Source organism: Neolamprologus multifasciatus, chromosome 14 (assembly GCF_963576455.1).
Source record: "Neolamprologus multifasciatus chromosome 14, fNeoMul1.2, whole genome shotgun sequence".
Taxonomy (NCBI): Eukaryota; Metazoa; Chordata; class Actinopteri; order Cichliformes; family Cichlidae; genus Neolamprologus; species Neolamprologus multifasciatus.
The window spans coordinates 13,808,862-13,835,431 of record NC_140452.1 but is presented as its reverse complement, the minus strand read 5'-3'; the positions used below and the strand labels follow the sequence as shown (position 1 = coordinate 13,835,431).

At 40.3% G+C, this 26,570-nt stretch overlaps 1 protein-coding gene across 13 annotated transcripts in view; it reads right to left on the bottom strand.

Moving 5' to 3' along the window:
- Positions 1-238: 238 nt before the first annotated feature.
- The window catches only part of tenm4 (teneurin transmembrane protein 4), a 150,788-nt gene continuing 124,456 nt past the window's right edge, over positions 239-26,570 (bottom strand). For all 13 annotated transcript variants that reach the window (XM_085131021.1, XM_085131020.1, XM_085131023.1 and 10 more), the window contains 7 exons: positions 24,104-24,981; positions 19,626-19,798; positions 16,499-16,734; positions 12,767-13,063; positions 10,203-11,817; positions 7,977-8,119; positions 239-4,326 (listed from right to left, as the gene is read on the bottom strand). In XM_085131021.1, the coding sequence (XP_084987147.1) occupies positions 3,568-4,326; positions 7,977-8,119; positions 10,203-11,817; positions 12,767-13,063; positions 16,499-16,734; positions 19,626-19,798; positions 24,104-24,981 (4,101 nt within the window). In that variant the 3' untranslated portion in view covers positions 239-3,567. The remainder of the gene's footprint in view (positions 4,327-7,976; positions 8,120-10,202; positions 11,818-12,766; positions 13,064-16,498; positions 16,735-19,625; positions 19,799-24,103; positions 24,982-26,570) is intronic.

Genomic DNA, 26,570 nt, shown 5'->3' with positions numbered 1-26,570 from the left:
TTGTACAATTATCAAAAGATCATTTTTCATATTTGCTGCCATCAGATATATAGCTTTAATTGATTTAAAGTGCAGATTCTGTACACCCTGCCACACAAATGGCAACAGCAAATTTGTAAGGTTTTAACAAGGCTATTCATCAGTATCAGCAGTAATTCAGTCCTTACTGCTGGCACATAGTCTGCTATTTTCCTCACCCTTTTTTTTACTTTAATTTTTTTTTAACCACATAGTAAGGTAGCCACAGTTGCTCTTGGCATCAGTATTAACTTTACAGATAAATTTTTAGTTTAGAAAAAATCGACTCGTCCATCATTGAGGTGTGTTGTAGCAATTATTGTGGAGGTCAAAGTGCTGTTATTATGATTCTACCAAAGAATAAGGTTCTATAAATTAAAGGACACTCTGCCTCTCTGCAACAGCAGAATTCATCCTGTACGTGCTCTCTGCTAGCAGGACTCTCTGTTCCCTGTAAAGAAATCCTCTTTGCCAAAGGCATATGAGGCTCAAGGCTCAGACTATCTCAAGAAAAATGAGTCACAGATTTGAAATTTCCTTTTGGTCAGACTAGGTGAAGCAATCATCAGAGTATGATCATTTCTTGTGATGCTAGGCCTCCATACAGAGAGATCAGCAGTTTCCTTGGCTCACATCAATGCTAAGTGAATAAGAACAAATGTGAAAATTGGTCCTGCTTACGTAAAACGGGCCATGTTGCTTTCTTCTGGGCAGCGAGCTCAGCTCTGCCTGCAGAGAGTGTAAATGTTCTAGGTTCCCTCGCTGCCACCACATACTGGCAGCTAACTCCCGCACCACCCCGCCTGCTAACAGGATTATCCCCTGCGCTGCACTTACTTCAACAAAGTTATCAAGTTTAAAAACAGTCTCCTGGTGGCTTTTGCGATATCAAATGATTGGTCCTCAACTTTGACAGGTTAATTAATAGTTAAGTTTTGCACTGCATCCCTCGAGGCTTGCTTGTCTTCTGCCAGTTAAACACATTCACTGCAGAAAAGTTCATATTAATAGACTGCACTTGATATACTGGTGATTCAGCCACATGTTCAGTCCATGTGAGAATTTAATAAGTTCAATGTCTAAACAGGTGGCAGAGCGTGTTTAACTAAATAACGGCACACGGCGAACTATATTTCATTATCATAATGCATCAAATTAGCCTCATTAAAGGCTTGTGAAATGTGTAGCAGGGTGAAAATTAACATTTGTGTAATGTACCAAGGTGTAATGTAGATATGAAAATCTTCACAGTCTGAGGTGGTAGGAGCATGAATATAAGGGAAGGTAACATAAGTGTGCTGTGGTTTGAGATGCAGCGATAGATAATATTATCCACAATAGACGGTGTATAAAACAAACGCAAAAAATAAACACAAAATATTCCCTTTATTTTTTTCTACCTTAAGACTACACAGGGTCACTGATGTAGCTCTAAGAGGTATCTACATTTGCATTTTATTTACAGCTCACTTTGATGTCCTCATATTTACACAGTCAAATAGAAGCGCTAAAAACACAGTGTTGAGAACAAACCAAAACTCGAAATGAGTCAACTTTAGAAAAAGATACAGTCTTCTGACGCAACATTTCTCAGTGCAATATTCCACAATGCAAATATCCATCATTCATATTATGTAGAACATACATATATAGTTTTTATTTTTGTTTTTTGAAAAAATGTAAATGAATCGACCAGGAGCAGGAAAAAAACAAACACCCATGTCCTTTTCACTTTTTCACTTGTACAGATTGAGACACTTATGCTCTCGTCACACGAACATGTTCAAATGTTTTGTGGGAAAATTAGCAAGTCAAGAGTGTGTAGTGGCTTGGCATAGTTCAACAACTAACTGAATTTAAATCAATATCACAATTTCCAAAATAGTCTTGACTCCGCGTCCATTTTCAGATAAAGAAACATTAAGTTGTCCCTTGCATTGCCCACCGAGGGAGATGCATGGGAGTTAAAATGTGATCACAAGAGTTATTTCCAAGGTTGCCATGTATAGACGACCTTTAGTCTGTAAACGGGAAGTAGTACACCTGCAGGTCTAATGCATTTCAGCAAGCCATGGGACCAAGTGGAGCCCTATCCTGGAGAATGAAAGCACTTTCAAAGCTGACCTGCAGGCAGCCCTTTGGGCAAAGGCAATTTGTATCTTTCATCCCACCCACAACACAACGCAAAGCCCATCTATCTCAACAGCCAATATGTTAATGTACCGTGTATCACTGATGAGATTAGCCACTGACCCTCTTTGTAGCCTCACTTTTATAAAGTATTTTTATCCCAAGTTTTATGTGACTGGACATTGTGATGAGGAATACTGACTTAAGATCACTGATAAACAAAAAGAGCCTTTCATATGCAACCGAGATCAGCAAAATGCATGTGGTCTGATGAAAAACACAGTAATTGATTTAACTAAACCACCTTTCATAGTTTATTCCATGTGTTCAAACACCCTTAAGCGTTGTTCAAGTACAACAATTAACAATAAAAGGGACAACAGTTCACATTTTTTTTTAAAATTCACATTTGTTATACTGTTAATTCATATAGCTATTTATAAAACAAAACTAAAAGATAACCCCAAACCATTCCTGTAAAATACCTTTTGTAGTTTAATACAGACATTAATTCCACAGTATTTTCTCACAGGGTTGGCTTTTCGCAGTTTTTATAATCGAGTTGTTTGACCACAGTCAAAAGAAGCAGAGAAGAATTTATTCGCTTTTCATTGTGTTCATAGAGAGAAAAAAAAAAAATCTGGTTATAAAATAAAATACACACCAAATAAAAAAAAAGTGACCTCACATCCCTTTGTTGGCTCCACCACATACGATTTAAGCTTAATTAAGCAGTTTTGCTCATTTTAAAGTTCATAAAAAGGCCAACATGCACAGTCACGGTGCACCGAAGCCTTCCAAGCTAAGACCACGAATGAGTATCGAGCTTCCTCTTTAAAAAATTACAAGACATCACACAAATGAAGGTGCTTTGACAAGTTCAGCTGGGTTCTGATGAAGGGCTCTACCGCCAACAGAAATCTCTCTCATTATTTATGGATGACTGGGGCTATGACGGTTTCAAGTATAAAAAAGAAGTGATTAAAAGAGAAGGAATCTCCTTGGCTGAGGCGCAGAAAAAGGCAGAATAGAGCAAGCTTGTGAATAACAATCTGCAAGTCTGGCAGCAGAGTGAGCCAGTGAACATAATGCATTACCAATACTCCTCTTGGATTCCTTTGAACAGAATCACCAACAGGGATGAGGAAATGGAGTCACAAGACATCACAAATTTTCATCCTCTAGCAGCCGCACTTGGAGAGCAAAGACTGTTAAAGAATCTTCAAAAGGAGAAGGGCACTCTTCTATTAATACAGTGCAACTGATTGCAACAATGTTGTTTTCTTTTTTTCAGTATATTAAAAACCAAGTTGAGCACAGTCAAAGAAAAAAAAACATGTGGTCATGTACACAACTGTCTTTGGCAAGAAGTCCCATGTCCTACATCTGAGTCAGTCACTCGAGAGCCTCGTGTTCATGTCACCTTCGGCCCATTTCACTCTGTCTCATGAAATGAATGTTGTTGACACTGTCTGCCAGCTCAGGGTATTGGTCAACTGAAACCATGTAATATCCATCGTAGCCTTGCACCTTCCCTGAACCTAGGAGCTGCTGCTTCTCCCCTTCAGTCCAGGTTCGTGAGCCCTCTTCTCCATCCCTCAGTCTCTGGCGCTCCCGGGCCCAAGCTTGGGCGACAGCTCTCTGCCGAGCCAGCTCCAACACGCGGGCTTTCTCCTCATCCACGCTACTGCCATAACGAGTATTCAGACACAGAGCGCCATACTGTAGCTGAATGTCGGTAATGCGCCTAGTCCTGCCATTGACAACAGTGTTGACCTGAGACACTGTGACATTGACGCCATTCTCTAGTGTACGTCGGCCCACTGTCATACCAATAAGGGCCAGATCTCCCTCCACTGAGCCCAGTTTGACAAAGTAGTGGGTATCCATTCCCATGATAGTGAAGTGGAGGTTTTCAAGGTAGAATGCATCGTTCAGAACCGCAGCCATGCGACGGCCATCTTCATTGGCCAAGCTGATGATGTCAGTGCTGATGCGACCATCTCTGATAGCAAATTTGACCCCCTTGCCAAAGATTGAGCCACCAGAAGCAAAGATCTTTTTATCTTCCGTCTGAGGGCATCCAGCACTTTTGGCTCTGTAGATCTGGCCAAAACGTTCCAGTTTTACGAAGGCCTTCAGCTGCCTCTGAACTTCACACTGAACACCCAGCAAAGACTGCAAAAAAACCACAAAGACAATACTGTTAAGTTACGCAGCCCCCGCAACAGCTTCATACACTCAAATATATATTTTTGCTCATTCTCTGAGAAAGAGCTTGTTTGAAATCGTTCTTGCGGATATTTCCCAAATATTCACTTGTGATTGCTTCACATTTTGATTTGTAATCTTTATCCTTATCCTACTTTGCATGTGGAATAAGGAGCACAGTCTGATTTCAGATACATCCTTTTCAAATCTGAGATTCATACTGCTTCATTAACACTTCAAACATTTCAAACTCAGTGCTGTGACTACACAGCATGAGCGATTCTTTTTATATTAACGTGAGACTGAGTGAGGAACATTTGACACTAAATAAAGTGTAAAGTATACACTATAATGTACACTATATATACCTTGTGAGTGGGTGCGTCTCCTTCTTTTTTAATTAGACATCTTTATAATGTTACATGTTGAAAATAACAATGAAAATACCTTTATTATTGGCACATAAATCCATAATGCTTTGATGCTGTGAATGATGCAGCTTCAAAGCATCGCAGCTGCCCCTACCTTGACACATAGTTAAGGTAGGGGCAGAGGTGTTTGTCAGCCAATGCAAATCTCCCTGATCATTTATGACAGGCATGATATTTTGAAAAAGGGTGAAACAGTCATGCTGTGCCAAATATGAAACGGGAATCTGCTGGTAACTAGTGTATATTGTTCCTTAAGGGTTTACAAATGTGTACATACCATACTGCTTTCAGCCAAAATTAATACTTTGTCCTAATTCTACTTGACAAGAGATATTTGTCAGGAAGAAAGAAGCATGTTAAAAAGAGGAGAATGAAATTAAATGGAAGCCAGCCAACACCACAGTGAGACAGTTGCCTGAACGTATCTAAGCAGCAGAAAAAAAAAGCTCTCAAGCATCGCGCCTTCTTGCCATCGCCTAAGATAAGAGGTTGTGAACATCCTGAGGAATTTTTGTCAACCAGTCACATCTAAAGTTTCCCTGACAGTTTCTAATTCCGTCTCTCTGTGCTTTTGTTAAAGGATGGCTAAGGGTTGGAAGACTGGGTGGGGCTGAGAAATGAGGAGCAGGCTGCAGTGACCGGCATATCTGCCTGTTCTTTCATGTGACACCACAACCTGCTTCAAGAGGAAACAAAAACGGGGGTGGGGGCAGCTGTGCTGTAGGGCCCCCAGGGAATCATTGCCTGGGGGTACGCTTCACACCATGCCACTCCATGTTTGTTTACCGTGCCAGTATGTGACACGGTCAGCTGTCCCAGGGCAAAAGAGGAACAGGGGGCAATGTCCTCCACTTTACTAAAGCAGCCTCCCAGGACACTCCCAGAGAGGCATCATTCACATAGCATGCTGTGCAATCAGCCTCCAGCACGAGCCGAAATGAAAGATCAAGCCGTGTGCAGCACACAGCTCATCTCTCTGGCCCCCTCACAGCATTTTTCAATCTGTGGTGGATTCAGCAGCATGGTGAAATAGGGGCTTAAATGGAACAAGATAGAAAGGCAGGCATGAATAAAATAAAATTTTAAAAAAGCCATTTGTACAAGACATAGCATGTACTGTTTTAAAGTTGCACTGCACCTAATTGGGCCGGTGTGTCCATCTGCAGTGGGGATCAAATGCATTAAACGCCTAAGAATACCATTTTGGAAGCAGGAATTCTAGATAAGAATAACACGCTTCAACATACACAGGAAAACAACTAATTATCTCAAGCCTTCCTTACATATTATTTATAGTTCATACTCAGAGGTGTGCTGAAGGCAAAACTCCTTCATACAATCTTAAAATCGAGGCATACTTTCTATTTAAAGATAAACTAAAGTCTGTTATGGGTATTTTTGAATATGTAATTGAAAGGCCGAGTCTGTAGATAAAACATGTCCTTTCAGTTATATTAATAATAAAATGGACCTACTTATATTTAATACTTCAGAGGGAAGTAAACATAGATGAGCTGAATATAGTCTCATATATGACTAATTTAATTTTAGCATATTGAAAGTCCTTCTATCCTTCTAAGAGTGTTTTTGAGAAACTGATGGTAAAAAATTTAAGCCACCAAATATCTGATTTTCTTAGCAGTTAAAGAAATCAGAAGTGCATATGTGTTTCTGAAAGAGCGTTGCATTTATCGTCTGTAATCTACAACGCAATTCCCTCAGATCCCCGCGGATCTACACTTAGACACTGAAATACCTGCAGTGTCTTTTGTTGCTCATTTATATATTGGCACCTTTGGAGAGTTCAGAGGTTTCTTTGTGGAATGTCAGCCACAAGCTTTATGCACGAGTTAGTCCCAGGGGTTCTGACAACAACCCTTTCAAAACAGTTTACATTAGATGAAGAAATAACTGGGATTGTTATAGATTTACACTACACATATATGATGTGTAACATTACAATAGGAATAAGTATTTCATTTCCAGTGTAATTGGCTAAAGTGTTGCTGAAATGCCTGAGATAATTCCTTTTTTGATTACAAATACTTTTAAAGGACTCATGAGAGCAGGAGCACTTATTAACTATCCATCCATCCATCCATCCATCCATTCGCTTCCGCTTATCCTTTTCAGGGTCGCGGGGGGCGCTGGAGCCTATCCCAGCTGTCATAGGGCGAGAGGCGGGGTACACCCTGGACAGGTCGCCACTCTGTCGTAGGGACAACACACAGGGACAGACAACTATTCGCACTCACTTTCATTCGCACATTCACACCTAGTGACAATTTGGATTATCCAATTAACCTATCCCCACAAACTGCATGTCTTTGGACGGTGGGAGGAAGCCGGAGTACCCGGAGGGAACCCACGCAAACACGGGGAGAACATGCAAACTCCACACAGAATGACCAGGCCTGATGTTGGAATTGAACTCAGGACCTTCTTGCTGTGCGGCAACAGTGATAACCACCGTGCTGCCACTTATTAACTATTCATTTGCAAATTACACATTTGCATTTCTTTCTATTCACAGTAAATTTGAAAATCTTCACCTTTAGTGTCATAGAATAAATATTGATGGATAAAGTTTTTTGTGTATCTATGTTTATTATAGTCTGCTGGTCAGATCAGAGAATCTTCCATCACCCCGGTAGCTTTTAGACTTACAAATAGATGAGAAGACATTCTAACCAATACCGGCTATGTTAAGGTTGCAGCCAGAGTGTAATGCAACATGAATCTTCCCTCTTGATGGGTGGCATTCACTAGTCTAGCTGTAACCAAACCCAAGAACAACAGTGGCCTGTTCAATAATTCAGGTGAGTTGGGGGCAAGTTAAAAGGGCTGATAAAAGCGAGAATCAAAGCATGTCTACTACTTCTCAGACCTTGGCTAACAGTGTAAGGCTGAGATGAAATCAATGGCCAGTGGTGGAAGAAAGGGAGAGTGAATTTTCCTAATGGCAGGACAATTACAAGAGCTATTTAGCCTGACCCCATTCCCCAAGATGAGGACTAGGGAAGCAACCAGCATACCGGGCGATGTTTTGGCCTGATAGCTGTCAGCTCCTTTGGGAGTCTGGCTACATAGACTCTGCCCATTTGCTAATGATGTTGGAAAGGAGAGGGGCAGTAATAGAAAGCAATCCGAGGTAAGATGAAAAGTGGGATAAGTAAGGATGACTACCTTGGTGCTATCCCATTCCTGCGTCTTGATCTGGGTGCGAACTAATTCGTAGGATGGCTCCATGGCCTCTGTGCTTGGTTTGCGGTAGCCGGGGATAACGTTGTACAGCTGGAAGCCAAAGGTCACCAACCAGCTGTTCACATCTGCGGGGAAAGGGTCAAAACACATGATGTACATATTCTATTAGTAGACACAATTGTTTGTGGCTTCAGAGGAACTGTGAAGAACTGTGAGAATTAATTTGTTGAATCTGAACAGTTGACATTTTGTGGGCGAGACTGTTTCCATGAAACACTCCTACCTCGGCCAGACCGCTTGATTTGTTTGCGATAGTGGAAAGCTATGCTAAACACTCAAGATAGTTGTGATAATTCGTGTCCACTCCTGCAGGTGCCACACTAATGACACTCAGTTGGGTTACAGAAATGCCAAGTGACATCTGAGAGTGCCTGCTGTGCTGATAATTATATTCAGTAATTTGGTGTCATTTCAAGGCAGCCAAGACTTCAACACGAGATATTTTGAAGACTCAGCGGGCTCCTCTGCATTAATTTCTCTCTAATGAGATGCTGAAAGAGAGGAAAGTGACGTGTCTGAGATTTAAATACATCCAATCATGATAATGTGGTTCTTCTAATAGCGGCCACCGACACTGTGGTTATAGGTGCTGCTGCAGTCCCCTATAGCATGCTGTCATATTTTATGAATATCACAGAGAAGGTTACAGGTCTTAAGAGAAGCAAAGCCTGTCCAACCTGATCGATTTCTTTCTCGCGCCCTTCCATGTGTTCGTTACAGACAGCATCATTGCTGTGACACTCGGGGTGCAAGTCTCTCACACATTGCCGCTGCCACATTGTGGCACCTGACAAAGCTTTTTTAAATATGAATTTGTTTGAGGACAAAGAAAGGACCCTGGCAATTTAGTGAGAGGAATGTAAATGTCACTGCTATCAATCACAATTGAGGCAAACCCACTACAATATATCTATCTAACAGTTTATTTAGCATTAAAATGCCATTGAGCCCCTAATGGTGGACTATGATGCTGAAAGCCTTTGTGTTTGCAAAAAGTGACTACTCCGTCTCTCGGTATTGTCTTCAGGTTATTAAAGGATAAAGAATAAAAGGTAAACACATTATTATTCCTCCACAAAAAGGCATTATGGAGTAAATATAATGCAGCATGAACACAGAGAACTTATACATTCATTTATGACAGAGATCCAGCTACTGTTTGGTTTAACCACAAGGTTTTCACTGAGTATGTTGTTTTCCTTCCGGCAAAAGCGATTGATACAACCAACAAAGATTTGTATGGTTTGCATGGATCCATTGTGCTCACCTTCTCCACCGAGGTGCTTTCACTGCCATTTACCCCCTCCCCACCACAAAGAACCAGGATATTTCTGGAAAAGGACCTGAATGCTAAACAACAGAAAGGGCTTGGCCGTATAGCATTGTTCCCTTCGAGCATTTTCAGAGTGATAGCTATTGCACACGTACATAAGCAAGTATACATGAACACACATACACGAAACCCCCCCACACCTCAGTTTCCCAGCAAGTGAGTGCTTAAAATCCTCCCAAGCACACTGCTTTTGAATTTCATTCTGGCAGGTTGTGTTCTTCCAGTTGTGTGAGGTTGTTAAGAATAAAAACATAACAAATTTGACAGAAAAACCTGGAATAACTATTGTGCGCTTCAAGCAACAACAGTCATACACAGGAATGAAGGTTAATATTTGCTTGCTCTCCACAACCAAATTATAAGCATAACTGATTGATTTAGTAGGACTCACTTAAATACTGTCAACTGCTATTTATAGTCAATTATTTGGATACAACTGAAAGTATTTTAAGTCCTACTCACTTTCACTTAGAATTGTTAGAGGAAGATTCAGAGAAAATCTTGCTTTTGAGCATCAACAGAAGCAGACTGCATTCAAATCATTTTCTGATAGAAAGTTATAATTCCACAGTAAGTCCTCTTCTTTATGTTTGCAATATGTTTCCACAGATTGCCTACATTTTTTAAAGACATTAATTTAAAGGTTATGATACTTAAAATGAATGCCTCTTTGTTTGATCATCAGTAGAATCCAGTGAAATTGCACTGAAGCTAATTTCCTGTCAACTAAGGTTAGGTGGAGTTGCGCTTTATTTTTTCTTAAAATTTAATCTTCTAAAGCCATAAAGCATATAAAGTCTGTTAAAAGAACTTACCTGTCATGTAGCACTTTATCTCCTCATTATTGCTGAGAGGATTATTATTCTTGAACATGTACAAGTTGAATGGCACAATGTGGTTGCTGTTGAGACGTTTCCAGATCTCGTGGTCAGGTGTTGTCCAGCGGCCAGCAAGGACATCATAATCCCGCCTGCCCATGTGGACCAGTTTGCTAAGAGGCTCATACAGGCCTCCTTGGTAGCCTATTATGAGCTGCAAACTGGGGTTGGTGTCAAGGTAAACTTCTCCAAAAGCCGTATGGAGGATCTGCTTGATCATGATGCCTGATCCACTGAACACAGCCAGTGGTGTGCCTATGTTATCACACGCCACGTAAAACTCATCCCCACTGCTTAGCTCCATGGCAAACAGATGTCCCTGCAGGTCATAATACAGTGAGGTGATCTCAGAGCTGGAGTGATTGTACATATGGGTGACCCTAGTGGGGCTGGACAACTCAGCATAGAAGAACTGCAGGTGCTGGCCCCTGCTGCTTCTGCTGGACACCCTCCTGCCGAGGCCATCGTAACGGTATTCGATGCTCCAGCCGCTCACTTTGTTGTACACTTTAACAAGCAGGCCAGCAGAATTATACTCAAAATAGTCATTCCCTCGCTGCTTAAGAAAACCGTCCTCATCCATCCTATACTGGGTATCTCCCAAGCGAGTAATGCGGTCCCTGATGTCATAGCGTAGTGGTGTGAGGCGTGCACTGTTTCCAGGGCTGAGAAGGTGTAAGTTGCCATTAAGGTCATAGCTGTACCTCCACAGAGGCTTGTCATTGATGGAGACCACTTGAAGTTGACCGTCAGCATCGTACTCGTATGTGTAGCGTGTCGTGTTGGCATAAGGCCCAACCTTTAGCTCCTTGGCCACCACTCGCCCCATATTGTCATACTGCACCATCATCCAGTACATGAGTGAGCGGAAGATCTCATATTGGACTTCCTTCACTCGCCCGTAGGCATCAAAGTGTTTGGTGTGGGTCATCACTGCTGTGGTTATGATTTGATTTATGTCATAATAGATTACTCCAAATTTACCAAACTGCTCTGTTTTGCCAGATACGTCATCGTAACGATACAAGTCAATCGGCAGCGGTTTCTCATTTATGACAGCCTGCATGCTAGTGACGCGGAAACTGTTGTCATACACATAGTCAAACCTAGCGTTCACCATGCCCTCTTCGCTGAATCTGAAAATCTGCCTGTCGATCAGTGGACCAATCTGACGGTAGCGAATGGTGCAGGTAAAGCCTTCACTCTGCAAGTTGACTGTCTTTAGCATGCCTGCCACTTCATCATAGGAAAAACCAATTCGCGTGGTGTCATAGAGAATCTCCAGAAGCTTAGCAAGCTTTCCATATTTGTAGATGATCCTGCGGCCTGTACCCAGATAGGTGGTCTGCAGCAACTGTCCATCCTCACTGTAGTCCTGGAGCACTGAAGCGTTACCTTCAGGGGGCCGGTAGGTGTTTCTGTAGTAACCAATGGAGCGGGAGGTCTCTAGAGTCTGCCGTGCTACGTTGGGCATGGTCACAGAGGAGAGCCGATCATTTTTGTCAAATTCAAAGATATACTGCCTTTGGCTGTAGAGCAGCAGCACCATGGACTAATGAGAAGAAGAAACAAAGGATTTTTTGTGTTATATTAATAAATTGTAAGACTGACTGCATTCAAATGCTTCACTTTGATATATTTTCTGTTACATAAACACACAGTCCTAAAAGCTGTTACAGAAGCACAGTGTCTGACAGAATAAGACAAGATAGAGATTAATTAGAAAATTGCTACCGTTATAACGTCTAATACCAATAACACAAAATGACATGCAATTTGTCTAAAGCGATAAATATTACTCAAGTTTGTGTCAGTCCAAATCTAATTTCCATCATGAACACAGAGTTGCTGATACTCCACTGAAATTAAGATTTCCTTAAGAGATGATTTCACAAGCTGCTTCTATTTTGCTCATTTGTCAGATCTTTTAATCCAAACAGTAGGAAGCCAAATTTTCTCACCTAAGCAAATCTACAATTTACATCTGTGCCTGTCTTAGACCAATAAATGATGAGGTTGTAAAGCTGTCACAACAGGCGGCATCGAGAAATTGCTCAGAGGTTGCTATGACTAAAGACTATTAACAAGGTGACTGACTGCTGTTCATATTATATGCCTAAGCTACAGAATAACAACTCCTCACCTCACCCAAACAGTCTTGCCTTCAATTAGTCAGTAGAAAGTGACATTTCACTCTGTTCTTTTCATCAGAGCTATTTCAGGCTGAACTTTGCTGTCAGACTTTGGTAACAAAGTATGTCTTCAATGCACCAGACACTTTAATTACATTTTGGCTGATATCTATTCTAGAGCCTGATAGTGCAACACAAAAACTTCTGTATTATTACAAGTTAACTTTTAACTCCAGTCTAAAATCTCATAACAAGTTTCTTACACAAACACACCTTTTACACTTTATCTGCAGAGCATGCCTCCAATATTATATTACATTTTTTATCTTTAAACTATTTAATCATTATTACAGTTCAACCAATTCGTACCTTCTCAAGGTAAGTGTAGCTCCAAGATTTACCATCAGCAAATATCTGGGAGGTGATTCTGCCGTTCTGGTCGTATTCCATGCGCACCGACATCGTGCCTCTTTGGATACCTGCCACATGGCCTCCAGGAGAGTAGGTGACATTGACTCCATTCAGTCGACTGCTCGGTGCCCACAATGTGGGGCGACCGGCATGGTCATAGTGGATCCGTAACGTAAACTTCCTGTGGTCATCGTAGACCTTTTCTGTTCTGGTGATTCGATCGAAATCCAACGATAGGAGGTTTCTGTTATGAACCTATAGGAGGGAACGCAGTTAGTTAGGAACACTTTATATAGCTACAGAAAATTCACCAACGGGAATAGACACTTTAAAAAGTTTGAAATTATTGAGAGGAATTGGTGCATTACTCTTCTGAGGTGGAACATTGGGAGGAGACCTTTAATCACAAAGTGATTATTTTTATATTCTTCTTTTCATAGCTTTTAATTACAAAAGTGGAGCTCTATCTCAGGACTGCAGGAGCCAGCGGAGTAATGAAATTGTAAGAATTACCACATTTCTTTGTTTGTGTCTTAGCCCGAGTATGCCTATTCAAGCAAGAAACATTAGAGTCACATTGATCATTAAATTCATTTTTAATGCTTACTGGGAAGAATTACCAGGCACAGATGACTCTCATTCTATTTTGCCTTTGCGTAAATTGGAAAAGAGAAAGAAAATCAGTTAATCTCCTTTATGACTGAACATTGTTTAAGTGACACAGCTCTTCTGAATGTATCAGGCTTAAAACGGTGACCTTTGCTTTCAGAGCAAAACAACACTGCTCTGAAGACTGCGGGCTTTATGAGGCAGCTTCTGTGCTTTAGCCAAAAAGATCAAGCAGCAGCCCTGGCATTCTGTTTCTCTGTCAGCAGCCTCCATAAACAGAAGCTACAGAAGCAAAAAAAAAACAAAAACAAAGAGAAGATAACAGCTTAGATTGCAGGTCAGAGCAGATCTTTGCAAAAAAAAGCATTGCTTTAAACACCATCTGGAACTTTTTTGTAAAATGGGTCTTCAGAGGTCTCTGGCTGTAATTAAAACTACACCTCTGTTTCTGTAATATTTATGATCTTTTTTTCTTATTAATCTTCAGAGTGTTTCTTCAGGTGTGCTATCATTTGGCTTAGTAAAATGCTTGGCAAGGCTTAAAAACATCTTAAAATGCCTCAGAAGGCTGCTTCTGGCTACTTTCCAGATACATCCCACAGAGCAGGTCACACAGGGATTGCTGAGAAAGCTCACTTTTTCAATCTCACATTGAGGAAAGCATGCTTAGGTCTCTCATCTGTGAAGGGACAATTACACCAGAGGCAATTATTGTCACTGATACCTAATTGAGAGGATTACTTTAAGTAAAACCAACAGAATCATGAGGAGCATAAATCCATGGATATTTGGAGTGGCGTAAACTATTTGAGACCTGAGACAGAAGGAGTGAACGTACATTGGATCTGGAAATAAGAATGTGTTCTTTTGTCTCCTTCACCTTCAAACACTGTCATAACAAGTGTCACACTTCCTTGAAAGGACTACACCTTTCAGTTATTTTTTTTTTAAAGAATACTAGTAAGATCCCTGCTGCTCTTGTTAAATCTCTGCAGGCAGCAGAGAGCTGATGTCTTTCACAAAAAGTTCCCAATGCTAGAATAAGGTTTGCCAAAGTCGCATGGCATAGAAGGAAAAAGTGTCCCATAACAGTGATCCCAAGTTCCCATGAGAATGGAAACCCACTCAAGGGGAGTTATTTCAAATAGAACATCGCCTCTAAAATGAATTTCTCACAGAAAGTAAAAGAGTAGAAGCAGAAAGGAGACTTTTAAAATACACTTACGACAAGATCATAACAATGATGTCTCAACCAATATCAAATACTATCTGTAAGTGTCCCTGTAAATGTCTATTCTCAGGTTTCATGACTAATCCAGTTAATTTTTCTTTAATTTATTGTCACGCTGCAATCAAAGATAATCCATTCCATGTTTTTGGTTTCTTTTTTGTGTATCTCCTTTGAACAAACATTAGAAGCATCTTGTCATTGCTATCAATACTACATTCAAAAGGATGAAGATTCTTGCAAGAGTGAAGTGGCTCAAGAGTTCTTCATTAGTGTACATTAACGAAAAGCCTCAGGACATGAAAGGCACAGCACAACAAAAACACGTACGTGTTGTATCAAAGGAATAAATACAGTCAAGCAAAGTGGGGAAAAAAGACATCAGAAATATAAACACTCCTCCTTTTCTCCACCAAAAAAAAAGCTGTGAAGTCAGAGCCACATAGTTGTTTCTTCTACTCCTGTTCCCATGGATCTGTACTGTATTCAAGATCCTCCCCTCCCTCCAGCTGCCACACACTCACCCAGCCACCCACGTAATATCACTTGACATGTCACTCAAGGTCGCCCAATGATTCCAGCTCTGTTCATCCCCTCTGTTCGTGCCATTAGGCTGCTCCCATTTCCTATCTCACCCCTGGGGCCATTGTCTGTAACATACATTAGTAGCTTTCACTTCCAAAGGGACGACAAGGCCATTACATGAACAGCCAATGACAGACAAAGTGGCACCTTCCCATTAGCTGTGTTGCCTCACAGACAATGTGGAAGACAACTTAACCAAAGTAGCCATTTGCCTTACAAAGCCAAGGCAAAACAATAAAAGCCACCACATGCAATTTAAATCAGTGCTGTGCAGGTTAATGCCTAAATCCTACATACATTATGGACAAGCACTTTGAATTTGCTGCATTATGAGAGGAGACCTGTTGATATGCAATATACGAGTAACTCTTAATTTTGATTTTAACGAGAAAGTATTTTATATGTTACAGGCTATTAATCAATCCATTTTCTTCCATTTATGTAATTTAGCATTGCTTGGAGTGTATTCCAGGTGTCATGGGGCAAAAGCCAAAGTATATTGTGGACGAACAGCTAATTTATCACAGACCTAAAGTGAGAGAGACAAAACAATTCACATTCACACCCAAGGCCAGTTTAGAATAGCTGATTCATCAAACACGCATGTCTTTGGACTGTGGGAAGTACAGAGAAAGAAGCCATGCAGGTAAAGGGAGAACATGTAAATTCGAAACAGAAAGGCCAGCTAGTGGATTCAAACCAGGACTTTGTCATTGTGACCACTGTACTGCTCTGTTAGGATCTATACACAGGCTGAAATCACTTTATTTAATCTACTTATGTCAAATTCAGATCAAAATTAGCCTAGAAAAAATGTACCAGGTTGTGTGTGTGGGTGGCCTTCTACAGCTACAGATAGAAGTGAGAAGATACCATATGTTCCAGAAAGTCAAATCTGAGTAATACATCCATGAGTCTGATGGCCTATGATTAACTGATTTATAGCTGTGAGACAGAGCTCAAAACAGAGCTTTATTAATTATTTACTATAATAATTTGACATGTCATTGTATTGTCATGCAGCCAACTTAACTTGTGCACAACAAACAACTGAGCTTTTGAGTCGCAGCTTCTATAGGAAAAAAAATAGAGTTCACAATGAACCTGACACTATTAGATCTGCAGCTACATTTTTATTTCTTGTGAATTTGGATTTTTTTCTTTTTTTCTGGAGTTTGTGGTTTTTCGGCATAAATACTGCCCTATTTGAAGTAGTAGAATAACTACATGGACACCATGAGTGTCTCTTAGCAAGACAGCATGCTTACCCTTAATCTGCGTCCATACACAGTAACTTGGCCACGTGCCTGCTCCTTCCTCTGTCTCCACTCCACCAGGTTAAGGCCATTGTCAATAGCCAGGGTTACGTTCCTCTTGCTGACTGTGGGGTTGACCGTACCAGCCAGCAGGTGGGGTTCAGTATACAGCGACACCTCCATACCATTGGCCAAAACTAGACGCAGCGAACCGTCCAAACCAATGAAGTAGCTGTTCCGAACTTGATCTAAGGACGGAGAGATGGGATGGGGGAAAACGAGTATGATTAGAAGGCAAGCAACAATCATAGCTTCTTGTAACTAAAGCAAGAGGACTAAATCTAATATCCATGTCAGTGAGGTGCAAACATAATGACCTGAAATGGCTGCTCAGCAAAAAGAAATCCTTTAGCAGCAGTATTTAACAGAACCACTGCAATAACGCAGTGGGTCTCTGACAACAAAGATCAATAGTGAGAGGTTTCACAGTGCCAGTAAAGCAAAGTTTTACAGCTGTTGCAGCAGCCTGGAGGATATGGAGGAATGAAAACTATCAAAAGCTGCTGGCTTGCCAGTGGCCACAGAGAAGGCAGGGTGAGATACACACACGCGCGCATGTGCACACACACTTACACACCCTCACACGTGTGCACTCACCCACAAGGGATAGATCTGAGCCTGTCTGTTACTGTCCCTAGGTGACGGCAGCCTGTGTTCCAGCTCCAGACCAATGACTAATGTTTCCACTGAGCATCTCATATACATTCAGAGAATGTGTCCTTCTTGCCTCCTGTCAGTAGACTGACAGGGACCAGGATGAATGTGATTCTCAATATGAACAATAGAAAAATAATGGTTTGTCAGCCAGCACATTAGTTACTTGACTTCATTTAACAGAAAAAACCAACTCATACGCTGCAATTTCCTTGCGTTCATGTGTCATGTTCAAGTGGCTGTGACAATTTCTTCGCTGTGGATGCAGAACAACAATAAACACAACGTGTGGGGAAAGGCAGTTTTTTTAAATCGTTTTCTTTTTCACAAAGCACCACAGGATGTGTTGTGCCTTTGCGACAAGAGAAACAGATAGAGGCATGACTGACCTTGTACTGGCCCTTGCCTCTCTACATCATACGGACACTTTAGGGGTTGACCAAAGACTACTGGGGCAGACCCTACCTAAAAGAGGCCTCAGAGACCAACAAAGCTCGAAATGCTGCAAAAGTAGTACACACACTCAGTTCAGCAATAGAAGGGGGAAAAATACTGGCTGTCATGAAATATAGCAAACCATAACAATGGGGTTTGCTATAATTTCCTAATACCTCACAGTGGCTTATATGTAAAACAGACTTGCATTTTTCTTCTATAAACAGCATTCTATGTACAGTATCTTTAAGCTTTAAAAGCAAATAATTGCAACTTTTTATTATTTGGATATATTTCATTATCTTGTAATACACCTGATTATTTTTCTAGCTATAAAGCTTCTGCCCTTAATCCCTTAAATCTTAAAAGTTATCTGTTTCACAAAACTGTGTTGATAGCTTGCTGAGAAGAGGGGGAAAAAAACAGCCAAATGAGCAGGAAAGAAACTCGAAGGCAGCACAGTCATATGCTATGTGATCACCCAGCTAACAAAGCAGACAATAGTGAATTAATTAACAGCAGATTTCCTGGCGCCACTTTCCTCACAGGCAGATGCCTAAGACAAGGTCACAACATGGAGGTGGCCACTCCGTTAAACAAAAGTGAGAAACCAGAGATTGTCATCTCCCGTTTCAGACACAGCTTTGCGGTCAGTAGTCTAAGAGGGGATATGCTCAGAAACAGAAAGTAGAAGGGTGTATGCATAACCCATCTTTAAAAAATTTAAAGTTGCTCCAGATTTAGTGAAGATAATATCAGATAGATATCAGACAGATACCAAAACACCTAGAGGTGTTCAAAAACAGCCTTATCTCCTCATGAATCTTTCTCAGCAATTTTTTTAAAACCTTGAGGATCTTGTATGGACCACCGGCACTGTGTTTTATCGTTTATTTTTTTTGACGGAAAAATCAATATTTGTTTCATTTCTGTGAAGTGGAAGCTGCACTACACATGTTATTAAAAACAGAGAAGCACCTCTGTGAGTGATATTAACACAGCTAAGTCTGAGACGTGATGTCTTCAAACCCACAGATAAGATTTAAAAGATCATGTCTGGAGCAATCCAGACAGTGTTGCTTTTAATTCACATCTGTATCCGAGACACCTGCCTCGGCCGTAGTGTTGAAAGATAAAAGCAAATGTGATTTGCATTGCCCAAATCAAAAAGAAAATACATTTAACAAAGTCAAAAGCTATGCACCTCTACAGAAAGTCATGTTTCAATTTTAAATTCAAAAGTAATTTACTGGCATGAATCATTACAATAAGAGAAAAAAGGAACACAGCACAAAATCAATACATATGTATTATATTACATATATTAAATCAATTAACTTAATGCAACATGCTTACTAAATATTTATATTATATGCACATATGTCTGTGTATGTCCAGATCACTGGACTATTTATTTATTAAACACTATTTATATATAACCACCCTTTTTTTTCTTTTTAAACTCTCATTCGGCTACAGAGTGGCAACCCAAAATATTCAGTGAGGCTGAGCCAGAAAGTGCCTGTGAGCTCCCATCCAGGCAGCTTGAGCTCAAAGAAGGTCTTATCCTGAAGTGACAGTCCACAGAGACCTCTAAAATGCTCTTTGTCTAGTCCCTTAGCTTGCACCAGTTTTCCTTAGGGCTTCTGAGCGACTGCCCTCTACAATACATCCCTTTTTAAATCAGGAGAATGCAACACCTTCACAAAAATAAGGTAAGTAATAAAATCTATTCACAATCTCAAGTGCTATATGTACAGATAAGGTGGATACACTGTTGATTAATCAAATACTAGAACATAAGGTAATGGAAGTCAGAATATATGTAGATGAGAAAGAGTTTCTTAAAAATACTAACAGTACCTAGTCCCAGCTGTATAAATTAATATCAGGGACATAAGCAAAGTTAAAGCTTTTGGGACTTCACCTCGCAGAACAAACCCTAAAAAAAGAAACCGCTCTACTTACGGCCACCGTAAAAGAGACTCACCTTGCATAAGTGTGTAGAAGGTGCCAGAAGCTGACAGGTTAGTGGTGACGGTGATATCTTCTTTGTTGGAGCCCTCTGTCTGGATACGGACTGAGCTGTCTGCGTCTGTACGGTAGCTGCTCACTCGGCCCGTGGGGTAGGTGATGTTAGTCAGACGCCCATAGCTGTCATACCTACAAAGAAATATGTTGATGTGAACCAAAGAAGGCAAAGAGGACCATGCCATCTGAAAACACAGATAAACAAGCACTGTGCCTGAAACATAAACAGTGCTGTGGTATTAAAAATTTACTAAGCCTTGTTGAGGTTTGTTAAATCATAAGGAAACAATCATGATCATCAATGCAAGTCAGGTATGCATAAATGATTGTAGGTACATAAATGTGACTAATGAGTTGCTGTGTCATTCCAGATAAGCAGTGATTATGAGTTGTTCTCTGTAAGTGTTCTAGCATAAACTCTGCTAATGGTAATTATAGGTAGGGATTGGAAACTTTCCGCAGAGTCCGATATTTCCTCCGTGTTGTCACAAATTGAAGCAATGTGTCAACACAGGCAGTAAACACAGCAGCAAATCCATCAGTGCTGGCAACCTGAGGTAATACATGGGATTTCAGAGCTATCATCTTTAATCATCGAAGCACAATCAGCATAGCTTTTGAAAAATGTCTCCTGCAATTTTCTATTCACAAACAAGGAGTGGGTGCACCAACAAACTAAGCAGCTTTGTCCTTTTCTAGCCCTTTCAACAAAATGTGAATGGGGCGTTAATATCAATACTTCTCACTGCAACTTAAAAACAAGTATTCATTTTAATTCTATTCTAGCATCATATCACAACAGTAGTTACCTCAAGGCAATTTGTATAGCAAGGAAAAAACCCTACAATAATACGGAGAAAACAATCAAATAAGCCCCTTTGAGCGAGCATTTAGCAACAGTGGGAAGGAAAAATATACTATAAATATGCAATAGATTTAAAAAAATGATTAAGATGAGAAAGCAAACACCTTTTTTACATTTGGAAAACTGCTTATTAGCTTAAAAGATTAGCGATATTGCCTAATCTCATTATACAGCCTATGAAATAGGGGCGCTGAGGTGTGAATCCCTAGAGAGATGCAGCATCTTCCTAGCTTATAGATCAGTCAGTTCATCACATACAGGAACATGAGTGGCCAGATTGTTTCATTTTGCTCAGAGAGCACATCGGCATAGAACAATTTTAAATCTTTCAGATTTTCAGTGTTCCAGAATTGAAGCGAGTGAACGGTACATTACTTAGAAAGAAGACTTTTATCTGCACATTGAATACAGATTGGAAAGCCTCTTCGATGTTGCTGCCTGCCATAATAAAGCCTCTAATAAATGAGATGGCAGGTGCTGGTTTACAGATATTTCCTCAGCGCTGCCATCTCAAATATCCAATATGGAAAGGAAGAGTGGAAGAGGAATCATCTCCCAGAGATAAATGCTACCTGATCTCAACTGTTCTAGGGACTGGGATTCATAGATACATTTCAAGCCAAGTCTTCCACTTCAGGAAATACTAAATAGCAGAGTAATTTATATCTAAGCCTTTGATTTATTTTGATACTGCTCATATATTATCAGCAAGACATTCTCCCTGTGTCCATCATGCAATCAAAAGTTTTTGCAGTGAAAGCACTGCAAGTTATCTGCACCATACTACTTTTAATGGTTCCATTTATTTGACAAAGCGTTCCTGTTTGCCTTCACCTCTGCACAAAAGACTCAGCCCACAAGACAGAAATCTCATTCAAGAGCAACACTACAAGCCCCAGCTTGATCACTGACCCAAACTCTCTATGTCTCAATTAGGGCCTTAAGCTAGTTCCATTCCTTGAGCTCCACCGCTGAGCTCTAATGGTTTTGGCCTGCTTCAGCTCAGCTGCCTATTACTTTGCTTTCTTTCGACAAGAGGGGCACGCAGGGGCAGGGTGCTCAGCAGAAGGACAGGAGCAGTTTCCCTCTGGTTGGCCACAAGTCTATTCGGATTGCATCACCTCTGTGTCACATGCTAGCTCTATGACCTTTCACGCTGGGCCCCAACAATAGGCTGAACACTTCATATCAGCATCACCCCCAGCATACCTAACCTCCGCTCATATTTTCAATTTGTCTTGCTGCCTGAGAATTTCTGAGCACGTGTGACTGATAACTTACAGATATAACTAAAGAACATTTGCTAAAACCCAGTGGCTAAGGCACATTTTTTTTTCTTCTACCGTCTTAAATAAACGATAAAAGAATATTTAGGTGTTTTATAATTCATCATGATTTAGAATAACCCTTAAGCAGAAGCACTTATCATTACAACATAAATTTAAGGCCTGCGGACCGTTTGTGTGTGTAGTAACTGTTGTACAAATGTGGTTTCCAGGGGTTACAACAGAAAGACAGTGTGGCAGATGTCTTTTGTTCTCTAGTCAATCTATTGTTTCTTTTTCTTCGTTCATTCAAATTAATTTTGATCCACGAAGCATGGAATGTAAGTACACATTAATTAATATGGGTGAAATGATTAGCAGTGCACTTTGGTGGGCAGAGATAAATAGAGGTTCTGATGGTAGCAAATTACAGTTTTGACCCTCAGGTGATGAAATGACCTTTAAAGCTAATTATTCAAGAAAAACAAAACCCTGTTTATTGGGTGTAAAAAAAAGCATGGATCAAATGATTTGCTTGTAGGTGAATACAAAGCTACATTGCTTAATTTGAAAGGGAAAGACAGGAAATGACGGGAAAGACGGGAAATAATACATGGACTTCATTTTATCTGAAGTATTTTGACATGTATAACAATTTTGTTTTACTCTACCAACATCACAAAGTGTCTTATGAAGGCGGTGGGCCACTGTGTGTTGCCAGAAGCTGTAAAATGTGTTCAACTAGGCTGCGATCGGGTGCTTGCAAATGCCATATGATTATTATATGAATCATAAAATGGTCTTCCTGCTCAAACCCCTCAGTAGCCTCACATGCCTTATGGAGTGAAGCACTGTCATCCTATCACAGATCATTGTCATCATCATAAGACAAAGGCAACCACTCAGAATATCTTCTGCCTGTAGAAAATAATATATTATTATTTACCGCAGTAAACAATGCAGTGCATGAGCGATAGGTTTTATCACCTAAATCAGCGGTCCCCAACCTTTTTTGGACCACGTACTGGTTTAATGTCAGACAATATTTTCACGGACCAGCCTTTACGGTGTCGCGGATAAACACAACAAAGTAAAATTATACGACTAAGACAAAACTGTGGTATTTTGTAAATGTAATAATTAACATGAATCCACTGTGTAATTGTGTAACTTTATTAGCAGCGTCCTCCTGAAATACGCCAACAACACTGAGAGAAACATCCTCCTCTCTGCCCCTTAATGCTCTCTGGTCGCTATGGTAACGCGTAAATATTTCTTTCAAAATAAGACACACATGCTAGAACCTAAAAATAAAAGAAGCCATTTTTATAGAACGTCATAGAGAAATCATTCAGAATTCCAAACACCCACTAAATTTGTCTGAGCCTCAGGGAATTCAGTCTACCTCGAGAAACGCCTATGCATGGCTGCATTAGTGCTGCTTTCACTGCACCTTTCCACTTTTTTTCCCCCAGTGTAACCATCAGATGACAACCAAATCAAACACAGGTGATAAATGTCTGCTCATATTAAACAGAGCGTCTGATTATGTGTCAGAGTTATATTCCTCCAGCGAGGTGTAACAGATGTCTGACCAGCCAATCTGCTTAATCACACTTTTTGGAATGACATCCAGTTAGCATAGTATCCCCTGGTACATTAAGCTAAGGGACAGATTGCTTCATGCAAGTCACAAGAACATAAAATCCTAAACTGTGGGAGTGTTTTCCGTCGTTTCCTCACAAGGTATGCTTTGCCTCATTTAATTAAAATCTTTGGTTATTCAACGATGCTTATATTTCTGGGGCGCATCCCAGTCATGTGAATATACATTTTGTACTACTCAATAGATACATGTTGTTCCTGTACCCAACAACTCCAAACAAGTGATGATCTCCAGTCTGCAAGCAAGGGCACAGATGAGTAACATATCATCCAGTAATCCTATTTGGTATGATAACAGCAAATAGGATTACACCCATCCTTCCGCAGGTCTTGTATTCTGAGTGACATAGACATCCAGCCATAAGAAGTGAACTCATATGCCAAAATACTAAACTCACATGCCAAGGAGCTCTTTGACTGCAAACATTCATTCACTAAAGCATTCAGTGATATAATGAATTCAGGGCTCTTAGTTCAGATACTCCAGGAAAAAAAACCTAAACAAAACTGTCCAATCTGCATATCTGAATTAACAGATTAAACAGATCTTTAAGCTTCTTTGCTTTGATGCAGTTATCAGCTCAAATTGGATCCAGACTTTTAGGTAAAATGATTAGAAAGGTGTTTCTTAATATTACTTACTCAAAGAATGTTGTCCATCCATTTTCATTTGTCTTAGTTGCCAACAGTCCCGAGCTTCCATGGTAGGTCATTACAGCTAGCTCTTGACCCTGGGCAGCAACAGTTTTAAGGGCACTGTTAGTGCCAATGGTGAACCAGAAGGTCTGTCCATCAGGGACCATTAGCCACAGAGGCATTCCTGTTGTGTCTCTTCTGATGATCACTGTGTTCTTGTTCTTATCAGTAATGCTGCTTAGATCTCCCGATCCCGTGTATGTCAAATTGTAGAGATAGTCTCCTGTAGTCAGACTTTGTGTAAAAATGTGGCTGCCATTGGAGTCAAACAGATAGAGTTCATCATTAATGGGAGAGGACACCTCATACATACTGAGGGGATTCAGAAAAGGCTTGTTCTTGCGCACATAGCGTATACGGATGTTGCCCAGATCTGCAATGTAAAGATCTCCATCTGAACATACTGCCAGGGAAGATGGTGCATTCAGTTTAGCATCTTTGGCATAGCCTTCATCTCCAGAGTAACAATCACAGTTGGCATCGTTCTTGCAGTCACAGCCACTTGGTGCCCCTGCAACCAAGGAGATCTCTCCATTTGTGGACACCTGTCTGACTCGGTTTATTTTCTTTTCATCTGACTCAGCAATGTACAAAACACCATTGTGAGACACAGCTAGGGCATTAGCTGACTCGAGGGTGGCATGGATGGCAACTTTGCTCAAGAGGAAATGGTCAATCCCAGGCACTTGACAGTGCATAGGACGGCCTGCTACAATACGGACTTGGTGGTTTTCAGAGATCTGGAGTACTACATTATTGTCCAGAACATATAGGGAGTTGTCCATTGGATTCACTGCCAAGTCTGTAGGCCACTCAAGGCGCACCTACGAGGAAAAAGACACACAAAAATATAATCCTTAGGTACCAAAGAAATATACCATACTTTTATTGATCTAGAGTTTTTGATTTCTACGTGGAAAAGAGCCTCAAAGGAAAACAGCGTGATTATTTTTATAGCTTAAGCTGTAAGTAAAAACATTTTTAAACAATTTATTATCTGATGAGGAGGAAAATAGCTGATGTACTTTTAAAAGGTGATACACAAAAACATGATTTGTAAGATCGCAGATGATAACAACAGTGGTGAAGAAGGGCAGTGTGAGAAGAGATCATACAAATGATAAGATTAACTGAAAAGAGCACACTGGGATGGTTCATGAGAACTGTGAACACTTAAGGACAAGGCTTCTGCATCCTTCACCCAAGTCTCTGTTTTTGCTTGCTTTGGGTTATTAATTTTGTAATGACAAGAGATTGCATGAGTCCTTGAAAAGAAACTGGAGCACACTTATCAAATGAAAGCCTACTCTGTCTCTGGCCTCCTATATTATGACTTATTGTTCTGCTAACAATGCATCAGGCTTTTAACAAATTGGAATGATTGGCTTCATCCAATTTACTGGTCTCCCTCTCACTTATGATCCCAGTGGGATCTCTTAGAAACATAATATGAAGTGCAATATTTCAATAGAAGCCTTGGAGTTCCAACAAAGGAAACTGATTAAAACCTGGACCAAAATACGAAGACAGACTCAGATTTAAGGTAAGATTTTACACAAAGGACCTTTTCTTTTGTTTGGTCACTTTGTCTTAGAGACTAAGGAAGAAAACTAGAAAGTAGAAACAGGAGGAAAGTTATCAAGGCTTAATAATTAGCAATAAAGAGCTAGAAATTGCATATATTTTTATTTCTGCAATATACTACTGATAAACCACCCAAGCATACAGCACTTAGGCATGAGCTAAAATGGCTGACTACCATATTAATATATTATTAGGTCAAGTAAGTAGACAGCTGAAAGACACAACATTTTGACTGTATTATGCACGGACACTGATGCACCTTGGCCATGTAGTAGGCTTTCTCCAACTGTCTGGGATTAAACAGTACATTGGACAAATACATTGCAATAAAAAAGCAGGTTTCTTAAAATTTCTGGGAATATAAAAACAGTTGGCCCTTTAATTCCCTTTTTCTTTTAAAATGTGGATTGCACAGAACAAAATGCACAAAATAAAATTCAGACAGCTTTTAGACATTAGCTATATTGTGCTTTTTCCTTCCTTGTTATCTCCACATATTCCTAATGTTCTAATTTAAAAGTTAACGCTGAAACAGTGACATTCTGTGGCGTTAATGATTTGAATAATTCTAAACTTTTTGCTCTGTTCATATTCTTGAACTCACGTCCTTTTAAAAGTGGGGCACCCGCCCACCTGTAATTGAAAAACAGATTTGCGCATTACACACCTCACATCCTATAAACCTCCTATCATCTGCCATATAATGGAAGAGGTTTATATAACAGGATGTATCCTTTGGCTACATACGACAAACAGGAGACTAGTGGATACATGTCATCTCTCAGTAAGCAGAAAATGCATTTACTTGGATAATGAAGGGTAGACTTTC